The 20427-nt window shown below is 43.9% G+C and overlaps 1 protein-coding gene across 1 annotated transcript; it reads left to right on the top strand.

The window, feature by feature from the left end:
* Positions 1-555: 555 nt before the first annotated feature.
* TMEM185A (transmembrane protein 185A) lies at positions 556-18889 on the top strand. The gene is made up of 8 exons (XM_075835882.1): positions 556-657; positions 735-913; positions 1867-2043; positions 12688-12898; positions 13705-13788; positions 13932-14108; positions 17017-17140; positions 17225-18889. Exons 2-8 carry the CDS (start codon positions 876-878, stop codon positions 17467-17469), a joined length of 1056 nt encoding a protein of 351 aa, XP_075691997.1. The 5' UTR covers positions 556-657; positions 735-875; the 3' UTR covers positions 17470-18889.
* The last annotated feature ends 1538 nt before the right edge of the window (positions 18890-20427 follow it).

The raw sequence follows: 20427 nt of genomic DNA, 5'->3' as shown, positions 1-20427 counted from the left end.
GTGAGAGAACAGATCTCTGATAATAAACTTACTGTACGGACAAGTGACATGTAAAGGATCTTCAACGTGGGGCAATTATCGTGCAGAATTTTGTATTATTGACTATAAGTTTGCACTCATTCGCCAGTGTAAAAATGAGCAGCGATTGCACGATCAGCGAGAAATCTTTAATGATGACCTAAAAATCCCCTCATGTAAAGAGGCATTTGCTATTGGTTAGGACTCGGAGATAAGACAGGAGACGTAGAAATGTTGGCTGACTAGTAGTGAATGTGGAAAAAAGAGCGTTTTTGAGCGTTAACGACTTGCTATATCGTGGATCAGCAGTAGTTTTTCCAAATTTAACTTCATATCTAAAATGACCCTAAGTGTCGATCTCTGTTATTGGGGCAGTTTGTCTCAGTTATGGTGCACTTTGCCTGTTATTGGGGCACTTTGACGCTGTTATGGGGCACTCTCCCTCGATTATGGGGGAGCTCTGCCTCTGTAATAAGTGAACTCTTGCTAGGGGCGTGGTCTGTATTTAGGGGCGGGCGTAGCACGCCGCATCTGGTTTCTCCCAGACAGCTATGTACTGGCGTAATAAAGTTGACTTGTGTTCGTCCAGCGTCACCCCTATTCTCAGGGCTGAAGTGTGATCGTCCATCTTCAGATCACGTACGTGAAATGATCATTTCCTCTACTGCGGAGTTTTGTACTATTTTGTTTTCCTTATAAGGATTCTTGTATCGTAGTGAATGATATACAGGAGCAGCAGCGAGCGCTCGCTCATCACGGAGAAAAAGGCTATGCGTGTCATGTAGTAGAATTACGGGGGCTTGCTGCAGTGGAGATCGCAATGTCCGCTCCTTAGAGCCCGGTGCGGGGATTACACCATGAATCTCCGGGGTCTCTTCCAGGACTTCAACCCCAGGTGAGCCTGTGTCTTGGTTCAGGGGGTAGTCGGGGTCGGGTGTGTGAGAAGTCCTGGAGACGGCCGGAAACTTGAGGCCTACTGGGGAGGAAATTGTAGAAAATGGGGAGGAGGACACAAGTGAAGACCGAGGAGTGGAGGCCTTCCCGGCCAGACGCAGGGAGGGGATTGAGAGTCTTGTAGCCTGATCTCTGCAACATGTGTGGCCTCTGTCACAGGTCCCTAGCCCAGTCTGTGCCATCATACCACAGTAGTGATCATTACATTGTATCTGTGCCTCCAAAGTGATCACTTCTGACCAATAGTGATCGGTCCCATCAGCGGGAACATTAATTGGACATGATAAAATTATTCTCAGTTGGACGTTGCTATGACGACTGTCGTACAACAATCTGTGTAGGAGACGCTAAAGTCCGGTCCAGCGCCTGCTCTGTTAAAACCCATAATACAGTACTGGCCCTGACCCGCCATCTTCCTCTCCATGACAGCTGGAATACATGCACCTCCAGCCCATCTAGTCAATTTGAGCAACCATGACAGATCTCTACAAGAGCATGGGGATCCCTCGTCCGGCGCCTCCTTGGTTGCTAGGCAACAGCCTGAATATATTCCCCCTGTTGATTGGCAAATAGTACAGCTAAAATATAACTGGTTATGGAGGCTGAAAGACTTTCCTCCGGTATCTTCCCCCATGCAAACTGACGCGTTTCCACCCATGACCATTGTATTTAATGGGCGACCATCCTATAATAACAAGAAACCCTCATTACTGTGTTTAACACAGGGAAACCAAGGGGACCCCCTTCATTGACGTTAACCTGTCTTAATAGCACATTGAGTGGATCGCGATATACGGTTCATATATAATCCATGACAGGTCCTATTAGATTTAATTTCTTGCTTTTTTATATATATACATTCTAATAATGTATTAATTTCATTGTGTCTTGCAGTAAATTTCTCATCTACGCTTGTTTGTTGCTGTTTTCCGTCCTCCTGTCCCTGCGCTTGGACGGTATTATACAATGGAGTTACTGGGCTGTGTTCACACCAATATGGCTCTGGAAGCTAATGGTCATTGTTGGCGCATCAGTGGGCACAGGAGTCTGGGCACGAAACCCTCAGTACAGGTATTCCTTCTGATTATAAATAGGGGCATCACTTTTACCAGTTGTTTTTGAAAGGTGTCAAAATTAGTCCAAGAATATTGGGTTTTCCACGAATAAAGTTGGTGCTTGTGTCAGTCTTTAAATTAATTCTCCAACAATCTACACACATGACCCACTATGCCAATTGTGGTGTTTGATAGATTTTTCTGCTAGTAGGTATTTTCTCACAACCATAAATGATCACCTATCCACGGGATAGGTAATAATTTTCTGACCCCCTGTTCCTCCTCACTGCTCGACTGCAGTGAGGAGAATATTTAATGGTGCAGCAGTCGAGCATGCGTGCTGCCGCTCCATTCAAAGTCTATGGGAATGACGGAAACAGCCGAATACAACGCTAAGCTGTTTCCGTCATTCTCTTCAACATTGAATGGAGTGACGGATGCTCAATCACCACTCCCTTTAAAGGGAACCTGTCACCAGCATTTTACCTATTAAACCAGCAATACCTGGTGAAAGTGGGTGAATTTTTTTTAAATTTTTTAAAAAAAAATTTTTTTTTTTAATGTGCCCTATAATTATCGTCTAAGTCGGCTCTGTACCTTCAGTATTCTGTTTTTTAGTGTTCCTGCACTGTATTCTAATGAGCAGAAGTTATATCTTCATTCCTCAAGCCTTTCCGAGTTTACCCCACCTCCTTACTTTTGATTGACAGCTCCTTGCCTCTCTCCAGCATACACGAAATCCCGCGCCTGCACATTGATGTTCTGCTGCATGCGCACAACGGGACACCATAGCGGCGCAACTAGATTTGAGGCCTGAACAAAGCAGGGAAGGGTATCGGACCATACATAACGGGCACATGCCCCCTATCTCAGATGAGATTTTGGCATTCAGGGCAGGCCAGTTTTCGACTGTGGGCGGGCATAAGAAGAGGAACGAACGACGCTGACAGAATATTAATCTAAAAGGCATGAGATGTTTGCAGACCGTTATTCACGGTCAGAGGAGGCGTTTAGGAGAGGGGATAACGGCAATGAACTTTTGACAGAAAGCGGCCAGCGAGGGGTGAGGAGAGTTCAATAGGTGAAATGCTGGTGACAGGTTCCCTTTAACCCCTTAAGGACGCAGCCTAGTTTGGGCCTTAAGGCTCAGAGCCCATTTTTCAAATCTGACATATTTCACTTTATGTGGTAATAACGTCGGAATGCTTAAACCTATCCAAGCGATTCTGAGATTGTTTTCTCGTGACACTTTGGGCTTCATGTTCGTGGTAAAATTTGGTCGATATATTCAGTGTTTATTGGTGAAAAATTGCAAAATTTAGAGAAAATTTTGAAAAAACTGCATTTTTCAGAATTTAAATGCATCTGCTTGTAAAACAGACGGTTATACCACCCAAAATAGTTACTAGTTCACATTTCCCATATGTCTACTTTAGATTGGCATCGTTTTTTTAACATTCTTTTATTTTTCTTGGACGTTACAAGGCTTAGAACATAAACAGCAATTTCTCATATTTTTAAGAAAATTTCAAAAGCCTTTTTTTTAAGGTACCTCTTGAGTTCTGAAGTGGCTTTGAGGGGCCTATGTATTAGAAACCCCCATAAAACACCCCATTTTAAAAACTAGACCCCTCAAAGTATTCAAAACAGCATTTAGAAAGTTTTTTAACCCTTCAGGCATTTCACAGGAATTAAAGCAATGTGGAGGTGAAATTTGCAAATTTCATTTTTCTTGCTGAATTTCAATATTATTCCATTTTTTTCTGTAACACAGAAGATTTTACCAGAGAAATACTACTAAATATGTATTGTCCAGATTCTGCAGTTTTTAGAAATGTCCCACATGTGGCTCTAGTGCGCTCGTGGAATAAAACACAAGCCTCAGAAACAAAGGAGCACCTAGTGCATTTTGAGGCCTCTTTTTTATTAGAATATATTTTAGGCAGCATGCCAGGTTTGAAGAGGTGTTGAGGTATGAAAGCAATGGAAACCCACCAGAAGTGACCCCATTTTGGAAACTAGACCCCTCAAGGAATTCATTTATGGTTGTTGTTATCATTTTGACCACACCGTTTTTTCACAGCACCTATTTGAATTGGGCTGTGAAATTAAAAAAATGATATTTTTTCCATTAAGATGTAATTTTTGTTCAAAATTTCTTATTTTCACAAGGAATAAAACACCCCATTTTGTTGCCCAATTTGTCCTTAGTGCGGCAATACCCCATTTGTGGTGATAAACTGCCGTTTGGGCCCATGGGAGGACTCAGAAGGAAAGGAGCGCTATGTGTTTGTTGGAGTCCAGATTTTGCTGGATTGGTTTTCGGGTTCCATGTCGCATTTGCAGAGCCCCAGAGGTATGAAAGCAATGGAAACCCACCAGAAGTGACCCCATTTTGGAAACTAGACCCCTCAAGGAATTCATTTATGGTTGTTGTTATCATTTTGACCACACCGTTTTTTCACAGCACCTATTTGAATTGGGCTGTGAATTAAAAAAATGATATTTTTTTCCATTAAGATGTAATTTTTGTTCAAAATTTCTTATTTTCACAAGGAATAAAACACCCCATTTTGTTGCCCAATTTGTCCTGAGTGCGGCAATACCCCATTTGTGGTGATAAACTGATGTTTGGGCCCATGGCAGGACTCAGAAGGAAAGGACCACCATTTGGCCTACTGGAGCTTTTCTTGTGCTAAGTCATGTAGGCAGAAGCCCCTGAGGTACCAGTACAGTTAAAACCCCCGAGAAGTGACCCCATTTTAAAAACTACACCCCTTAAGACATTCATCTAGTGGTGTAGTGAGCATTTTGACCCCACAGTTATTGTGTAAAAGGTAATGCGCAGCAGATGGTGCAAAGTGAGATTTGCAATTTCCTATGCATATATGCCATTTCAGTGTCTGATATATTGTGCCCAGCATGTGCCACTGGAGACATACACCCCATAAATTGTAATGTGGGTTCTCCCGGGTACGGCAATACCCTACATGTGGCTGTTATTAGCTGACTGGGCACACGACAGGGCTCAGAAGGGAAGGACCACCATTTAGCCTACTGGAGCTTTTCTGGTGCTAAGTCATGTAGGCAGAACCCCTGAGGTACCAGTACAGTTGAAACCCCCGAGAAGTGACCCCATTTTAAAAACTACACCCCTTAAGACATTCATCTAGTGGTGTAGTGAGCATTTTGACCCCACAGTTATTGTGTAAAAGGTAATGCGCAGCAGATGGTGCAAAGTGAGATTTGCAATTTCCTATGCATATATGCCATTTCAGTGTCTGATATATTGTGCCCAGCATGTGCCACTGGAGACATACACCCCATAAATTGTAATGTGGGTTCTCCCGGGTACGGCAATACCCTACATGTGGCTGTTATTAGCTGCCTGGGCACACGACAGGGCTCAGAAGGGAAGGACCACCATTTAGCCTACTGGAGCTTTTCTGGTGCTAAGTCATGTAGGCAGAACCCCTGAGGTACCAGTACAGTTGAAACCCCCGAGAAGTGACCCCATTTTAAAAACTACACCCCTTAAGACATTCATCTAGTGGTGTAGTGAGCATTTTGACCCCACAGTTATTGTGTAAAAGGTAATGCGCAGCAGATGGTGCAAAGTGAGATTTGCAATTTCCTATGCATATATGCCATTTCAGTGTCTGATATATTGTGCCCAGCATGTGCCACTGGAGACATACACCCCATAAATTGTAATGTGGGTTCTCCCGGGTACGGCAATACCCTACATGTGGCTGTTATTAGCTGCCTGGGCACACGACAGGGCTCAGAAGGGAAGGACCACCATTTAGCCTACTGGAGCTTTTCTGGTGCTAAGTCATGTAGGCAGAACCCCTGAGGTACCAGTACAGTTGAAACCCCCGAGAAGTGACCCCATTTTAAAAACTACACCCCTTAAGACATTCATCTAGTGGTGTAGTGAGCATTTTGACCCCACAGTTATTGTGTAAAAGGTAATGCGCAGCAGATGGTGCAAAGTGAGATTTGCAATTTCCTATGCATATATGCCATTTCAGTGTCTGATATATTGTGCCCAGCATGTGCCACTGGAGACATACACCCCATAAATTGTAATGTGGGTTCTCCCGGGTACGGCAATACCCTACATGTGGCTGTTATTAGCTGCCTGGGCACACGACAGGGCTCAGAAGGGAAGGACCACCATTTAGCCTACTGGAGCTTTTCTGGTGCTAAGTCATGTAGGCAGAACCCCTGAGGTACCAGTACAGTTGAAACCCCCGAGAAGTGACCCCATTTTAAAAACTACACCCCTTAAGACATTCATCTAGTGGTGTAGTGAGCATTTTGACCCCACAGTTATTGTGTAAAAGGTAATGCGCAGCAGATGGTGCAAAGTGAGATTTGCAATTTCCTATGCATATATGCCATTTCAGTGTCTGATATATTGTGCCCAGCATGTGCCACTGGAGACATACACCCCATAAATTGTAATGTGGGTTCTCCCGGGTACGGCAATACCCTACATGTGGCTGTTATTAGCTGCCTGGGCACACGACAGGGCTCAGAAGGGAAGGACCACCATTTAGCCTACTGGAGCTTTTCTGGTGCTAAGTCATGTAGGCAGAACCCCTGAGGTACCAGTACAGTTGAAACCCCCGAGAAGTGACCCCATTTTAAAAACTACACCCCTTAAGACATTCATCTAGTGGTGTAGTGAGCATTTTGACCCCACAGTTATTGTGTAAAAGGTAATGCGCAGCAGATGGTGCAAAGTGAGATTTGCAATTTCCTATGCATATATGCCATTTCAGTGTCTGATATATTGTGCCCAGCATGTGCCACTGGAGACATACACCCCATAAATTGTAATGTGGGTTCTCCCGGGTACGGCAATACCCTACATGTGGCTGTTATTAGCTGCCTGGGCACACGACAGGGCTCAGAAGGGAAGGACCACCATTTAGCCTACTGGAGCTTTTCTGGTGCGAAGTCATGTAGGCAGAACCCCTGAGGTACCAGTACAGTTGAAACCCCCGAGAAGTGACCCCATTTTAAAAACTACACCCCTTAAGACATTCATCTAGTGGTGTAGTGAGCATTTTGACCCCACAGTTATTGTGTAAAAGGTAATGCGCAGCAGATGGTGCAAAGTGAGATTTGCAATTTCCTATGCATATATGCCATTTCAGTGTCTGATATATTGTGCCCAGCATGTGCCACTGGAGACATACACCCCATAAATTGTAATGTGGGTTCTCCCGGGTACGGCAATACCCTACATGTGGCTGTTATTAGCTGCCTGGGCACACGACAGGGCTCAGAAGGGAAGGACCACCATTTAGCCTACTGGAGCTTTTCTGGTGCTAAGTCATGTAGGCAGAACCCCTGAGGTACCAGTACAGTTGAAACCCCCGAGAAGTGAACCCATTTTAAAAACTACACCCCTTAAGACATTCATCTAGAGTGTAGTGAGCATTTTGACCCAACAGTTATTGTGTAAAAGGTAATGCGCAGTAGATGGTGCAAAGTGAGATTTGCAATTTCCTATACATATATGCCATTTCAGTGTCCGATATATTGTGCCCAGCATGTGCCACCGGAGACATACACCCCATAAATTGTAATGTGGGTTCTCCCGGGTACGGCAATACCCTACATGTGGCTGTTATTTGCTGCTTGGGCACATGGCAGGGCTCAAAAGGGAAAGATGAGGGGGATAAGCTGTGCGGAGTGCATCAGGGTAAATTAAAAATCAAGGGATGTATGGTAAATTTTAAAACAATCTTTCATACAGAGCCCTGGTTTTTCGGGACACGTGTCGCATTGGTATGTTGTGTCCTTCCTTATCCCCCTCTTATAGCACACTTTGCACCTCTTTTGACTTTTTCCCTTCTTGCCAGTTTGGGGAACTTCTCCTGGAAAGTGTTGCCCTGGTACGATGCGTGTGGCCTCGCTTCCAGAAGTACTGGGTGCCCCTCCTTCCTGGTCGCCAAAAATTAGGTTCTTTATAACCACCTCTTGAAATTCCAGGAAAGTTCCCCTCTGGCCTGCACATCGACGTAGCACGTACGCATTGTACAATGCCATCTGTATGATGTGCACGGCCAGCTTCTTATACCACACCCTCGATTTCCGCGTAGCGCTGTAGGGCTTCAGGACTTGATCTGACAAGTCCACCCCTCCCATGTACCTATTGTAGTCCAGGATGCAATCTGGTTTGGGGGTCTCTGTACTGGTACCTCGTACAGGTACATGGGTACTGGTGTGGCCATGTATTGTTGTCAATACAAGGACATCTCTCTTGTCCTTGTACTTGACACACAATATGTTGCTACTAGAATGTGCCCTGCTCTCACCCCTTCTGAGTGTTTGCCCAAGCAGTGTTTTAGGGAGGCCTCTAAGATTTTTTCTAGCAGTGCCGCATGCCGCAGTCCTTCTGGAAGCGAGGCACTTGAAGAGCGGGACGCTGGTATAAAAATTATCCAGGTAGAGGTGGTAACCCTGGTCCAGCAGTGGGTGCACCAAATCCCACACAATTTTTGCGTTAATTCCCAGTAAGGGGGGGCATTCTGGGGGCTGAATACTGCTGTCCTTCCCTTCATATATCCTGAATTTATATGTATACCCTGATGCACTCTCGCACAGCTTATACAACTTCACGCCATACCTTGCCCTCTTACTTGGCAGGTATTGGCGGAATTGAAGCCTCCCTTTAAAATGTACCAGGGACTCATCAATGGAAATACACTTCTCGGGGGTGTATGCTTGGGCAAACCGGGCACTGAAATGGTCTAATAGGGGTCTCAGTTTATATAAACGGTCAAAACTGGGGTCATCTCGGGGTGGGCACTGCTCATTATCGGCATAATGTAGGAAGCGAAGTATTGCCTCATAACGCATCCTGGACATGGCCATACGCTACATCGGGGTGTGGTATAGGATGTCCGTGCTCCAGTAGGTCCTAATGGATGGCTTTTTTAGAAGCCCCATGTTCAAGAGCAGTCCCCAGAACTTGCCCAACTCTGCTGCGTTTACAGGAGTCCACCTCTGGGATTGGGCATAAAATGAGTTGGGGTTCTTGGTGATATACTGTTGGGCATATAAATTAGTCTGGGTGACCATTAGCTCTATAAAGTTATCAGTGAAGAAGAACTTGAAAAAGTCCATCTCACTGAACCCTGCCGTGTTAAATTTGATGCCTGGGCTGCCCGTGTACTCAGGGATTTGGGGTTCATAATGGTCTGGTGTGGGCGTCCAAATGGGGTCACTTCGCTCAGGGGTATCACTTGTTGTGGGGTCACTTCTCTCAGGGATTTCTACTATGGTGGTGGTCCTGGGGCGTCTCCTAGGGGGTCCCTCCTCTTCATCGCTGGATGAGGAGGTAGACAAATAAAATAGTGTATCGCCATCCGACGAGTCTGTGTCGGAGGCCAGAAATGCATACGCCTCTTCAGCAGTAAATGTCCGTTGGGACATGCTTGTTGTGCGAAGACAAAATTTATATACTGCAAAAAAATAAATCCCTAACTGGGAGCAATAGGATAGCACAACTAGCACAAATGTGTGTTTTGTTTTTAGAGAGCAAGTGGACTTCCCTGACACTAAAGCTAACTAGGGCGAGGGTTCCTAACACTAAACCTAACTAAATTTTATGTGGACTTCCCTAACGCTAAACCTAACTACGGCGACGATTCCCTGACACTAAACCTATCTAGATTATTTCAAGCTTCCCTGACACTAAACCTAACTACGGTGACGGGTGCCTGACACTAAACCTATCTAATTATTCCGAGCTTCCCTGACGCTAAACCTAACTACGGTGATGGATCCCTAACGCTAAGCCTATCTACGGTGACCGATTCCTGACGCTAAATTCCCTGACACTATACCTAACTACGCTTTTTGACGGTTCCCTGACACTAACTAACCCTAATACTAAACTAACCAGTTAAATTTTCAAAATTGGCTAAACTAACTATTTTTTTTTGTTTCTTTTTTTTCTTTTTATATTTTTTTTTTTGTTTTATGTTTTATATAGAAAAAAATGAAAAAAAAATCCCCAGGGACCAAGAAATGTGGTCCTGAAGACTGAAAAGTGGTCAGTGATAGGAGATCACTGACCAAAAAACGTGGGTAGAACTCAAAGAGGAAGGGAACAGGAGTGGGTAGTGGATGGGGTGGTGGGAAGCAAAAAAAACGTTGTTTTAGAAACTTTTTTTCACTTTTTTTCACTTCTTTTCTCTCTGACTCTCTGCTCACAACCGATCTCAACGCCTCGCTAACTCCAACAGGGCGTTCAGGGCGGTTGCAGCAGGATGTGAGGTCAGAGAGAGGAAGTGACGAGAATGATCGCTGCTATTGGCTAGTTACTCACTGACTAGCCAATAGCGGCGATCGGCGAGGCGGGACCATAGTAAATGGTCCCGGCCCATTATGCTGTGATAGCATGCTGTCAGAAACAGCAGCTATCACAGCTCAGGAACGCCGGGCTCGAGCACTGCTGTGCTGAATGAGACCGATCGCTGCTATTGGCTAGTTACTCACTGACTAGCCAATAGCGGCGATCGGCGAGGCGGGACCATAGTAAATGGTCCCGTCCCATTATGCCGTGATAGCCTGCTGTCAGAAACAGCAGCTATCACAGCGCATGAACGCGCCGGGCGCGCGCACCGCTGTTCTAACTGCAAGACGTACTATTACGGCATGGAGCGCGAACGATAGAGCTGCCATGACGTAATAGTACGTCAAGGAGCGGGAAGGGGTTAAGCTCCTCACTGTGTACAGTGAGGAATTGGAGATCCGCTTCTCAAGATCGGTGGGGCTCCAAGAACCCAGAAAATTATCACCTTTCCTGTGGATAGGTGATAATTTATGATTCTGGGAAAACCTCTTTAACATACAATGAAACTAGGAGAATTTTAGCAAAATACTTGCCTCTTTTTGCCACCATTTCCATGTCCCCAATGTGCTCAGTTCCCCACCGCTCTTTGTGTTCCAATCACAGCCCAACGGGGACATTACCATGGACAACACGTGACAGCCGCTGGCAAAGATTGACCACCATAGTAATGTCTTATGCCACCCCATGCATTTATGGCATATTGATAGGACATGCCATAAATCGATCAGTAAGGGGGTTCTGACCTCTAGAACCCCTACTATTCTAAGAATTGGGATTCTCGCTCCCATTCGAGAGGTTGCTTCACATGCGCGGTCACTGTCCATTACAGTAAATAGGAGATACAGAAACAGCTGGGCATGCTTACTCCCAGTAGCCAGATCGTCAGTGTGCCCTAAAGTTTACTTCTGTCATGTTATCTGGATCATGGGAGAAATCCGCGATCTTTCGCGCAGACTAGGGATATCACGATACCAGAATTTGGACTTCGATACCGATACTTTTTGTAGTATTGAGATTTCGATACCAAAACGATACTTTGCCAACAGTAATGAAAAAAAATTTAAAAAAAAGTTCTTCCATTTTCTGATGTGAGGCGCGAGGTGTGATGGATTTTGAATGTGCCTCACATTAATAGTAATTAACCCCAGCATGTATCTCAGTCATAATGGATTAATGTGTAAGTTACATGATGGGGTCAATTACTATTAATGTGAGGCACATGGAGGTTACATTCATCATCACACCTCGTGCTTTACATTAATAAGTGAAAGAAGTTTTTATTTTTTTTTACAGCGTACCCATCATAAATGACGCAAAAAAATTGTTGCGCAGGTTATTATGGCCGCACCACTAACGAATATGTGTATATTTTATGTATTGAGACTTATTTTAATGTTTATTGTAAAAAAAGGTGTATGTGTATTTTTTTTATTTAATATTTATGTTTTTACCTTATTTTTAAACTTTAATGTACTGGCATATATCAGATATATGCCAGTACATTAGCCTGTGTACGTATAGTACACAGGCAGTTGTTAGGGAATACTTAGGTATGTCCTAACAGGAAATATGGTAAGACAGCCCTGGGGTCCTTCAATGGAGACTGGGCTGTCTGCCCATATATGGTATGGCCCTCGATTGAGTCACAGGAATTCCCTGTGATGCGATCCAGGGGCACCCCCCCCCCCCTTCTCATTTTCTCCTGAATGCTGCAGTCAGCTGTGATCGCAGCATTCAGGGGAATAGTGGCGGAGATGAGAGGTTTTTCTGATCTCCACCGTTAGAGCAGGGCTGCGGCTGTGTAATACAACCATTGCCCCGCTCCTGACATAAGTGTGCGCACCGTCAGCATGCGGAGATGCGGCCGGCTCTGCACTAATGAGCGCACGCACTGAACACAGAACATGGGGGTGTTTTGCAGTGCGCCCGCCATGTTCTGTCTTCAGTGCCGCCGCTCATTAGTGCAGTGCTGGCCGCATCGCATAATCCTGACGCCGCACACTTGTCAGGGCTCCGGAGCGGGGCAATGGCTGTATTACACAGCCGCAGCCCTGCTCTTATACATTCATATATTCCTATAGTGAGCTGTGCGGCCGCATAGATTAGTATCGAAATACATGAAACAACGGTATCGAAGTTTCGGTGCATCCCTAGTGCAGACACCTCTATAACGGTAAATATGAGCGGTCCTATTCTCTATTTGCTGCTATTTTATGAAGTCTGTTAAGGTAACTGTAAATGGAGTATCTGTTCTCATTACCACCCTCTCTAACACCGCAGGGCAGAAGGTGAAACCTGTGTGGAGTTTAAAGCCATGCTTATCGCGGTGGGAATTCACTTGTTGATCCTGATGTTTGAAGTTCTCGTCTGTGATCGAATCGAGAGAGGAAACCACTATTTTTGGCTCTTGGTCTTTATGCCGTTGTTCTTTGTGTCTCCGGTTTCAGTCGCTGCTTGTGTTTGGGGCTTCCGACATGACCGTTCCCTGGAGGTAAGTAATGGTTTATACTCTGGGAAGTAGTGGGTGTCCCATCTCCTGGACCTTTGATGGTGTCTTCTCATATGTTAAAAGGGTTGTCCCGTGAACTACCTGGCAATCAGCTGATCACGGCGGGTCCAGTTCCTCTAACCCCCGTTGATCAGCTTTTATTGCTGGGGGAATCCACTTCTGCCCAGACATTTGGTAAATGTAGCATTTCAATCCAGCCAATCCGTAAACGTAATGCATGGGTGCTTTGGGTTAGCTAGAGCCGCACATACAGACCATGGAGAGGACTCCCATCTTTGATGTCCATATGCCCTTATGGTATACAGACAGGTTGTCATCCGAGACAACCCCATTAAAGGATAATGAGAGGAGGAATACCCCTTTAATTATTGAACCTGCAGAACCCAGAATTTGTTGTGTACTCTGATATCAGGACTGATTAATTTCAAGGTTGCCAGTGCGCCTAGGAATTTGGCACCTAACTTTTTTTGGGGGTAATGTGGACTAGAATGAAGCGATATTGCACATGTGCCAAGTGTTACGATAGTTGTTTTAGTGGAGGCAGATGTTAATAAATTAGAGATTTATGTTGATTTGTGTTTTATACAATTCTCGTGTAATGCTATTTATTATCCTCGTTTTGGTTTATCAATAAAATAACAGAATAACTGAAGACTGCCACGTAGCTGTAAGATACTGGGCAGAGCGGACGCTGCAGCCTTGTCGGGTCCCTTAACAGCACATAATCTTGTAATTCATTATATGTTTTTGTAAGAAGTTACGGTGACTTGTTTTTCTTCTCTTTGCAGCTGGAAATCTTGTGCTCTGTTAATATATTGCAGTTCATATTCATTGCACTGAGGCTGGACGGCATCATCACTTGGCCATGGCTTGTAAGTGCTTCTCCTCACATCTTGAGCTAAACCGTGTGCACTCCCGGGAGTGTTGACCGTCTGCTCTAGTAGAAATGTAATGCCAGCGTAGCCGCAGTGTGATTACTTTTATATTGGGATTTAACAAATATTCCTGTGTTTAGGTGGTTTGTGTGCCACTCTGGATCCTGATGTCCTTCCTCTGTTTGGTGGTACTATATTACATTGTGTGGTCAGTCTTGTTCTTACGATCCATGGATGTCATCGCTGAGCAAAGAAGGACCCACATCACCATGGCAGTCAGCTGGATGGCTATAGTGGTGCCGTTGCTCACTTTTGAGGTATTTTATCGTTCGCAAATTACTAAAGGTCATCTTACAAAGGCACATATTAAATCGGCGCTCTTTTTCTCCGTTCAAGCCGAGCAATAAACGCAAGTATGGGGACGAACCATCGTTAACGCCCGGCGCATGGTGTTTCTATGTCGACCGTTAAGTGTAGTTCTTTTGAAGCGTCGCCTTTTTACATCGGCACTTCAGAAGAAATTTTCCAACATCGGGCCGTGTGCTCCAGAAGCCCAGGCTGTTGCTAAAAGCCTTGGGCTTCAGGGCATTGATCGTGAGACCACTAGCAGTTGTCTCCGATCATGTTTAACCCCCCAGATGCGGCGCTCAATAGCGAGTGCCGCATCAGAGTGGTTTTAGAGGGAGGGGGCTCCCTCTCTCACCCCACCGGCATCCCGTGATGCAATCGCGGGGGGTGCGGAGGGTTTCTGTGGCAGCCTGGGAGCCTAACAAAGGCCCCCCAGGTCTGCCTTTAGTAAATGCCTTTTAGGCCATGCCAGAGGCATGCCCTAACAGATGCCTGTCCGTTTTACACACACACTGACAGGCATAATACATAGCAAAACAGAAGTGTTGCAGTGTATTATAAAAGCGATAAAAAGATTGCACAGTAAAGAACCCTAGTGAGACTAAAAAAAACTTTAAATAAAGTTTGTAATAAATAATTAAAAGTCCCATGTAAAAAAAAAAAAATAAAAACCCACTTTTTACCCTTACCCTTTATTATGTAAAAAAGTGAGAAGTTACACATATTTGGTATTGCCGGGTCCGTAACGACCCCAACTATAAAATGATTGCATTATTTAACCCGCATGGTGAGCGCTGTAAAAAAAAAATGAACAAAAAAACATGCCAGAATTGCTGTTTTCTGTTCATACTGCCTTCAAAAACAATTGATAAAAAGTGATAAAAAAGCCCTCACACAGATATGTCAGCAGAAAAATAAAAAAGTTATGCCTCTTACAATATGGCCACACAAAAACAAATCATTTAGAAAAAAAAATTGTTTTTACTGTGTAGAAGTAAAACATAAAAAAAAAACGATGTAAATTTGGTATCTCTGCAATCGTAACGCTGAATAAAGTTATTTATACCACACAGTAAACGGCGTAAATTTAAGACAAAAAAGAGGTGAAATTTCAGGGTTTTTGAACGATCATTCACCCGATCATTGCCCATGTAAAAGGGACTTCATGGGATTAGTGTCACATAGATGTTCAGCATGGAATCTATGTTCACCTTTTTATAAAACCACGGGCTCCAATTTGGATGACTAACAAGATCTAGTAATCACCATCATTTAAAAAATATTCTAACCACAGTTCATGGTAACATGGGCTCAAGTCATTTCATCCTGTTATGTAGAAATCGTAAGTAAATATTCCTTTTATTCTGGAAAATATTTTCTACTAGGCCAAGTCTTTCAGAGGGGTTCATCTGGACTTTAAAGAGGTTGTCCAGGTTCAGCAAATTAATGTTATATTTTTTTGTATAATAAATAGTAATACAATTTTCCAATAGATTTTCTCTAATAATTCCTTACAGGTTTCAAGATCTCTGCTTGTTATTCAGTAGGTACTGTAACGAGCCCTGCACCTGTGTGTCCATCACATGACCATGGGCAGAATGTTATCCACTGGGAGTAAACCATGAATGTTCCTACTGAACAACAACTTGCAGGGATCTTGAAAACCGTGAGGCCTTCATACAGGAAGTATATTTGAAAATGGAATAACCTTTAATTGTACTGACAAATAACATTCATTTGCTGAAACTGGACAACCCCTTTGCTGGCTTTTTCCTAGGATAGGCCATCGCATTTGATTGGTGGGGGCCGACCTTTAGAACTCCCACCGATATGTGCAATGAAGGGGCCAGCCACATGTAGATATGAGCCGCTGTGTCAATGTTAGCAATGAGGTTGGACCCCCTCCGATCAAACAGTGATGGACTATATCAAGTATAGTCCATCAATGTTATACTCCTGGAGAAGTCCTTTAAGATGTATATGAACAGTACAAATGGATGGCTTATTGGGTTTATGCTCCAAGGAGCATTCTCTGTAGACTCAAATGGTCATGTAATGCTGAGCTGGACAAACCTCAGGAGCCAGATAGTCAATGCTTCTGTATATATAGCACAAGTGAATAATACTCCTGCCCTGACTCGTGAGTAATAATACGCCGGCCTGCCCTGACTCGTGAGTAATAATACTCCTTCCTGCCCTGACTCGTCAGTAATAATATGCCTTCCTGCCCTGACTCGTGAGTAATAATACGCCGGCCTGCAGCAGTCACATGGGATGAAACATCATCCCAGGAGGCTGGACTGCACAGAGGGATTTGTCGCTATGACTATGGCCCAGAGTAAGTATAAGGTTTTGTTTTTTTTCCTGTTTTTCATTTTTTACCACGGTTTTCTGCAGTGGATCTTCCCACCCAAAAAACTGCACCACAATTTGGTGCGTTTTTTTTTTGCTGCCATTCCCTGTGGGTTTCGGGGCGGATACGCTGTGTACTTCTATGCAGAGTATTCGCCCTGTGTGAACGTGGCCTAAATGAGATTTCAAGTAATATTGTCTACACGTTGCAGAATTTTTCTGCGAGTAAATTGATCTGTAGTGTGGATTTTGAAATTTATTTTGCGTTTCCGTCTCCGAGTTATATCTGACAAGTTTATAAAAAAAACGCACCAAAATCCACAGCATCAAATCTGCACCTGTTTCCGCATTAATATTGAGTGCAGATTTTGCCTCCATTTATCTGCGGTTTTGATGCACATTTTCTGCACCACATTACGCAGCGTGTGCACGTAGCTTTAGGGTGTATTTTACTGTGTGTATTTCTTCACTAACTGAGGAAACTCCAGAAGATTGTTTTAATCAATATGCCTTCTTTCTTTGTAGATCCTGCTTGTTCATCGATTGGACGGACATAACTTATTTTCTTACATCCCCATATTCGTCCCTCTGTGGCTTTCATTAATTACCCTGATGGCAACAACGTTTGGACAGAAAGGAGGGAATCATTGTAAGTCCTGAATGTGTTGCGGGTGGGGATGTGGTAACGTTTAATCATCATCATGGAGTCCTTACTTTTTAACAAATCTTACAGGGTGGTTTGGTATTCGCAAAGACTTCTGCCAGTTCCTGCTAGAGATCTTCCCTTTCCTGCGGGAGTATGGTAATATCTCTTATGACATTCACCATGAAGACAGTGAAGATGCCGAGGAGACCCCTGTGCCAGAGCCGCCCAAGATAGCTCCAATGTTCCGCAAAAAGACTGGTGTTGTGATCACTCAGAGCCCGGGGAAATATGTGGTACCGCCACCCAAACTGAACATCGACGTGCCAGATTAATTCGGTTTTGATGTATAGCACAGATGCATGTCCTGTTTTTTTCAATGGATTGTAGATTCTTCTCCTACATTACTAGACTGTAAACGCTACTGACCTCACTCGTAAGCTTTTGTTTTAGTTTATGTAGTCTACTTTATAATGCAGCTTATAGAGGGCTTGTCAGCTTAGCTGTTCCGACGTGTCTCTTTTAGTAAATAATTTCATACCCATAAAATAACAGTGCTGGAGCATCTTTTCTTAGAACTCTGAGTTATACCGTTCCTCCATTATTCCTCCTACAAATTTATGAATAAATTGACAGCTGGGTCATGGTTGTCCAATCGGTGCTCACAGTTCAGACTGTGGAGGGACATGCTGATTTGACAAAGGAAATGGTAACAGCCAGTTGTCAATTTATTGATCCATTTCTAGGAGGAATAACAGAGGAACAGCACAATGCAGGGTTCTAAGGAAAGATCCTCCAGCATTTCATGCGGAATACAAGTATTTACTAAAACAGACATGTCGGGAGAGGTGACCGCTCCTCTTCGACGCACATCCACGGTGCTGCATTGAGATCTTCTTTCCCTGACCGTGTCCGCTCAGCTTATAGATGATTTATCTATTCATTGCACAGATCACAATAATCTATTATTTTAATGTACAGTGCCGTTTGGCAAGTTTTTTTGTTTTTTTGCATCGTGCTTTGGACTGATCTTGCATCTCTTATATTATACCACTGGCAAAATCTTTTTTTTATTTTTTATATGGACAGGGAATGCGTTATTATAACAACTAGTATAATAGATAGTATTTCAGAAACAAGCTTCGTATTCTATTCAGCATGGGACTAATCCTTCTAGGTGTTTCAGCCATGCTTGCTTGTATAGTATTTATAAAGAAAAATACACACATTTTAGCAATGTAATATATTCTGGTTAAAAAAATTCTATGTCTGTACAGTATAAATACAGAGTATTTTTTTAAAATTTTGTTTGTATAAAATGAGGGAAGAGTTTGTTGAAATGTCATGATTAAGGCTCCAATGAAATGACCTAGGGTGCGCTCTCACGTGGCATATTTGCCTTGTGTATACGTAGCATAAGCATACGCTGCAGAAAACGACAATGTATGCCTATGGGAAAGATATTTTGCAATTCTCTTTTTTTATTTTTTTTATATCTCCTTTCGGATAGGCCTTCGTTGTAGTTTTCTGCAGCATATGTTTACGCTGCGAAAATACAAAGCAAATACGCCATGTGTGACCGCACCCTAACCGTAACTTGCCAGTAATTTTGTTTTCGCACTGTTAAATATAAAATCAATATATATGTAAAATATTCTAGATATCAATATGAATGTTAGTAAGTTATTAGGCAGTAAAACAGTGTTGATGTACAGTGTATAGCAGAATTCATTTAATAAATTGTTCATCATGAAATACCCTATTCCGTTACATTTCTTATGGTGTTTTGGACTGAAAGTTTTAATCCATTGCGAGCCAAGAACTATCACAATGTTAACAGCATTCAGATCGCAGGCTGGGACACTGAAGAAAGCCCCACCTGCAGTCGCCATCATCCTGCTGTTCCATGTCAGCGGACTACAACCCCACTAATGTCTTATGAACAGGGCCGTATTATGACTGTTTTGTACAAAACTGTGAAAGGGGACCCATCTTGGTGTGTAGGTCCTTAGTGTACCTATATGTCTCCAATCTCATACAGAGGCATACCATTTTTTTAATGTCTGCTTTCATATAAATCGAAATAAAATACATTTTGGCATCGGGACAATAGCGCATGGTACGGCGGCATCCTGAGTCCTTGTGGCTGTGTAGTATGGAGCCTCATGGCACACTGTGCTGTGATACAGTCTCTTGCACACAGCTTTAACATGTACAGTACACTTGACTTTGCCCTGGGAGGGGACTGTATAGCCCCCATTAGGACGTATTGTAGATGCCCCAGTTTTCCTGCCTCAGAGTTGCATTGTAAGAGCATTATTAGAAAATGTTAAAGACTCCTTGTATTGTTGTATTGAGGAGAACCTGAGATTATGATGTAGGTTTCAAATTTAAGAGATTTCCCAGACTTAAAGGGGTTTTCCCATCAAAGACATTTATGACATATCCACAGAATATGTCAGATGCGTGTCCCACCTCTGGGACCCGCACCTATTTCTAGAAGGGGGCCCCCTAAACCCCGTTCTGCTGCTCTGTGTTGTGGCTGAAGCGCTGAGCTACGCTGTTTCCGTAAGTCTCATAGTGGTGAATGGCAGATACCGAAACCGCGTAGCTCAGCCGACCGCAATTCATGGTCTGAAATCACACGTGTGGTTCACGCGCAAGACCGCTGCAGCCAATCACTGTCCTCAGCGAGGCCAGTGGTCACATGCATGAACAGTCCAGAGTGAACGCAGCGTCTACCAGGACATTTTCGAGCACTTCATGCGTCCCTCTGCTGACAAGCTTTAGGGTATGTGCATACACACTAATTACGTCCGTAATTGACGGACGTATTTCGGCCGCAAGTAGTGGACCGAACTCAGTGCAGGGAGCCGGGCTCCTAGCATCATACTTATGTACGATGCTAGGAGTCCCTGCCTCTCCGTGGAACTGCTGTCCCGTACTGAAAACATGATTACAGTACGGGACAGTTGTCCTGCAGAGAGGCAGGGACTCCTAGCATCGTACATAAGTATGATGCTAGGAGCCCGGCTCCCTGCATTGTGTTCGGTCCGGGACTTGCGGCCGAAATACGTCCGTTAATTACGGACGTAATTAGTGTGTGTGCACATACCCTTATGGAGATGCTGTTTTCATTTTCCAGCAGGATTTGGCACCTGCCCACACTGCCAAAAGTACCAATACTTGGTGTGATAACCACAATATCAGGCTGGATTCACACAAGCGTGTGCTTTTTGCGCACGCAAAACACGTGGCGTTTTGCCTGCGCAAAAGGCACTTAACAGCTCCGT

The sequence above is a fragment of the Rhinoderma darwinii genome, chromosome 8, assembly GCF_050947455.1.
Source record: "Rhinoderma darwinii isolate aRhiDar2 chromosome 8, aRhiDar2.hap1, whole genome shotgun sequence".
NCBI classification, from domain to species: Eukaryota; Metazoa; Chordata; class Amphibia; order Anura; family Rhinodermatidae; genus Rhinoderma; species Rhinoderma darwinii.
This window is presented reverse-complemented; position numbering and strand designations above follow the sequence as displayed.

Bases quoted from the DNA above. Each gene is read 5' to 3' on its own strand.
- TMEM185A (XM_075835882.1), top strand. From the start codon at position 876: ATGAATCTCCGGGGTCTCTTCCAGGACTTCAACCCCAG. The intron at 12,899-13,704 runs GTAAGTAATGGT...TTCTCTTTGCAG, and splicing joins GACATGACCGTTCCCTGGAG to CTGGAAATCTTGTGCTCTGT. The intron at 14,109-17,016 runs GTATTTTATCGT...CTTTCTTTGTAG, and splicing joins TGCCGTTGCTCACTTTTGAG to ATCCTGCTTGTTCATCGATT.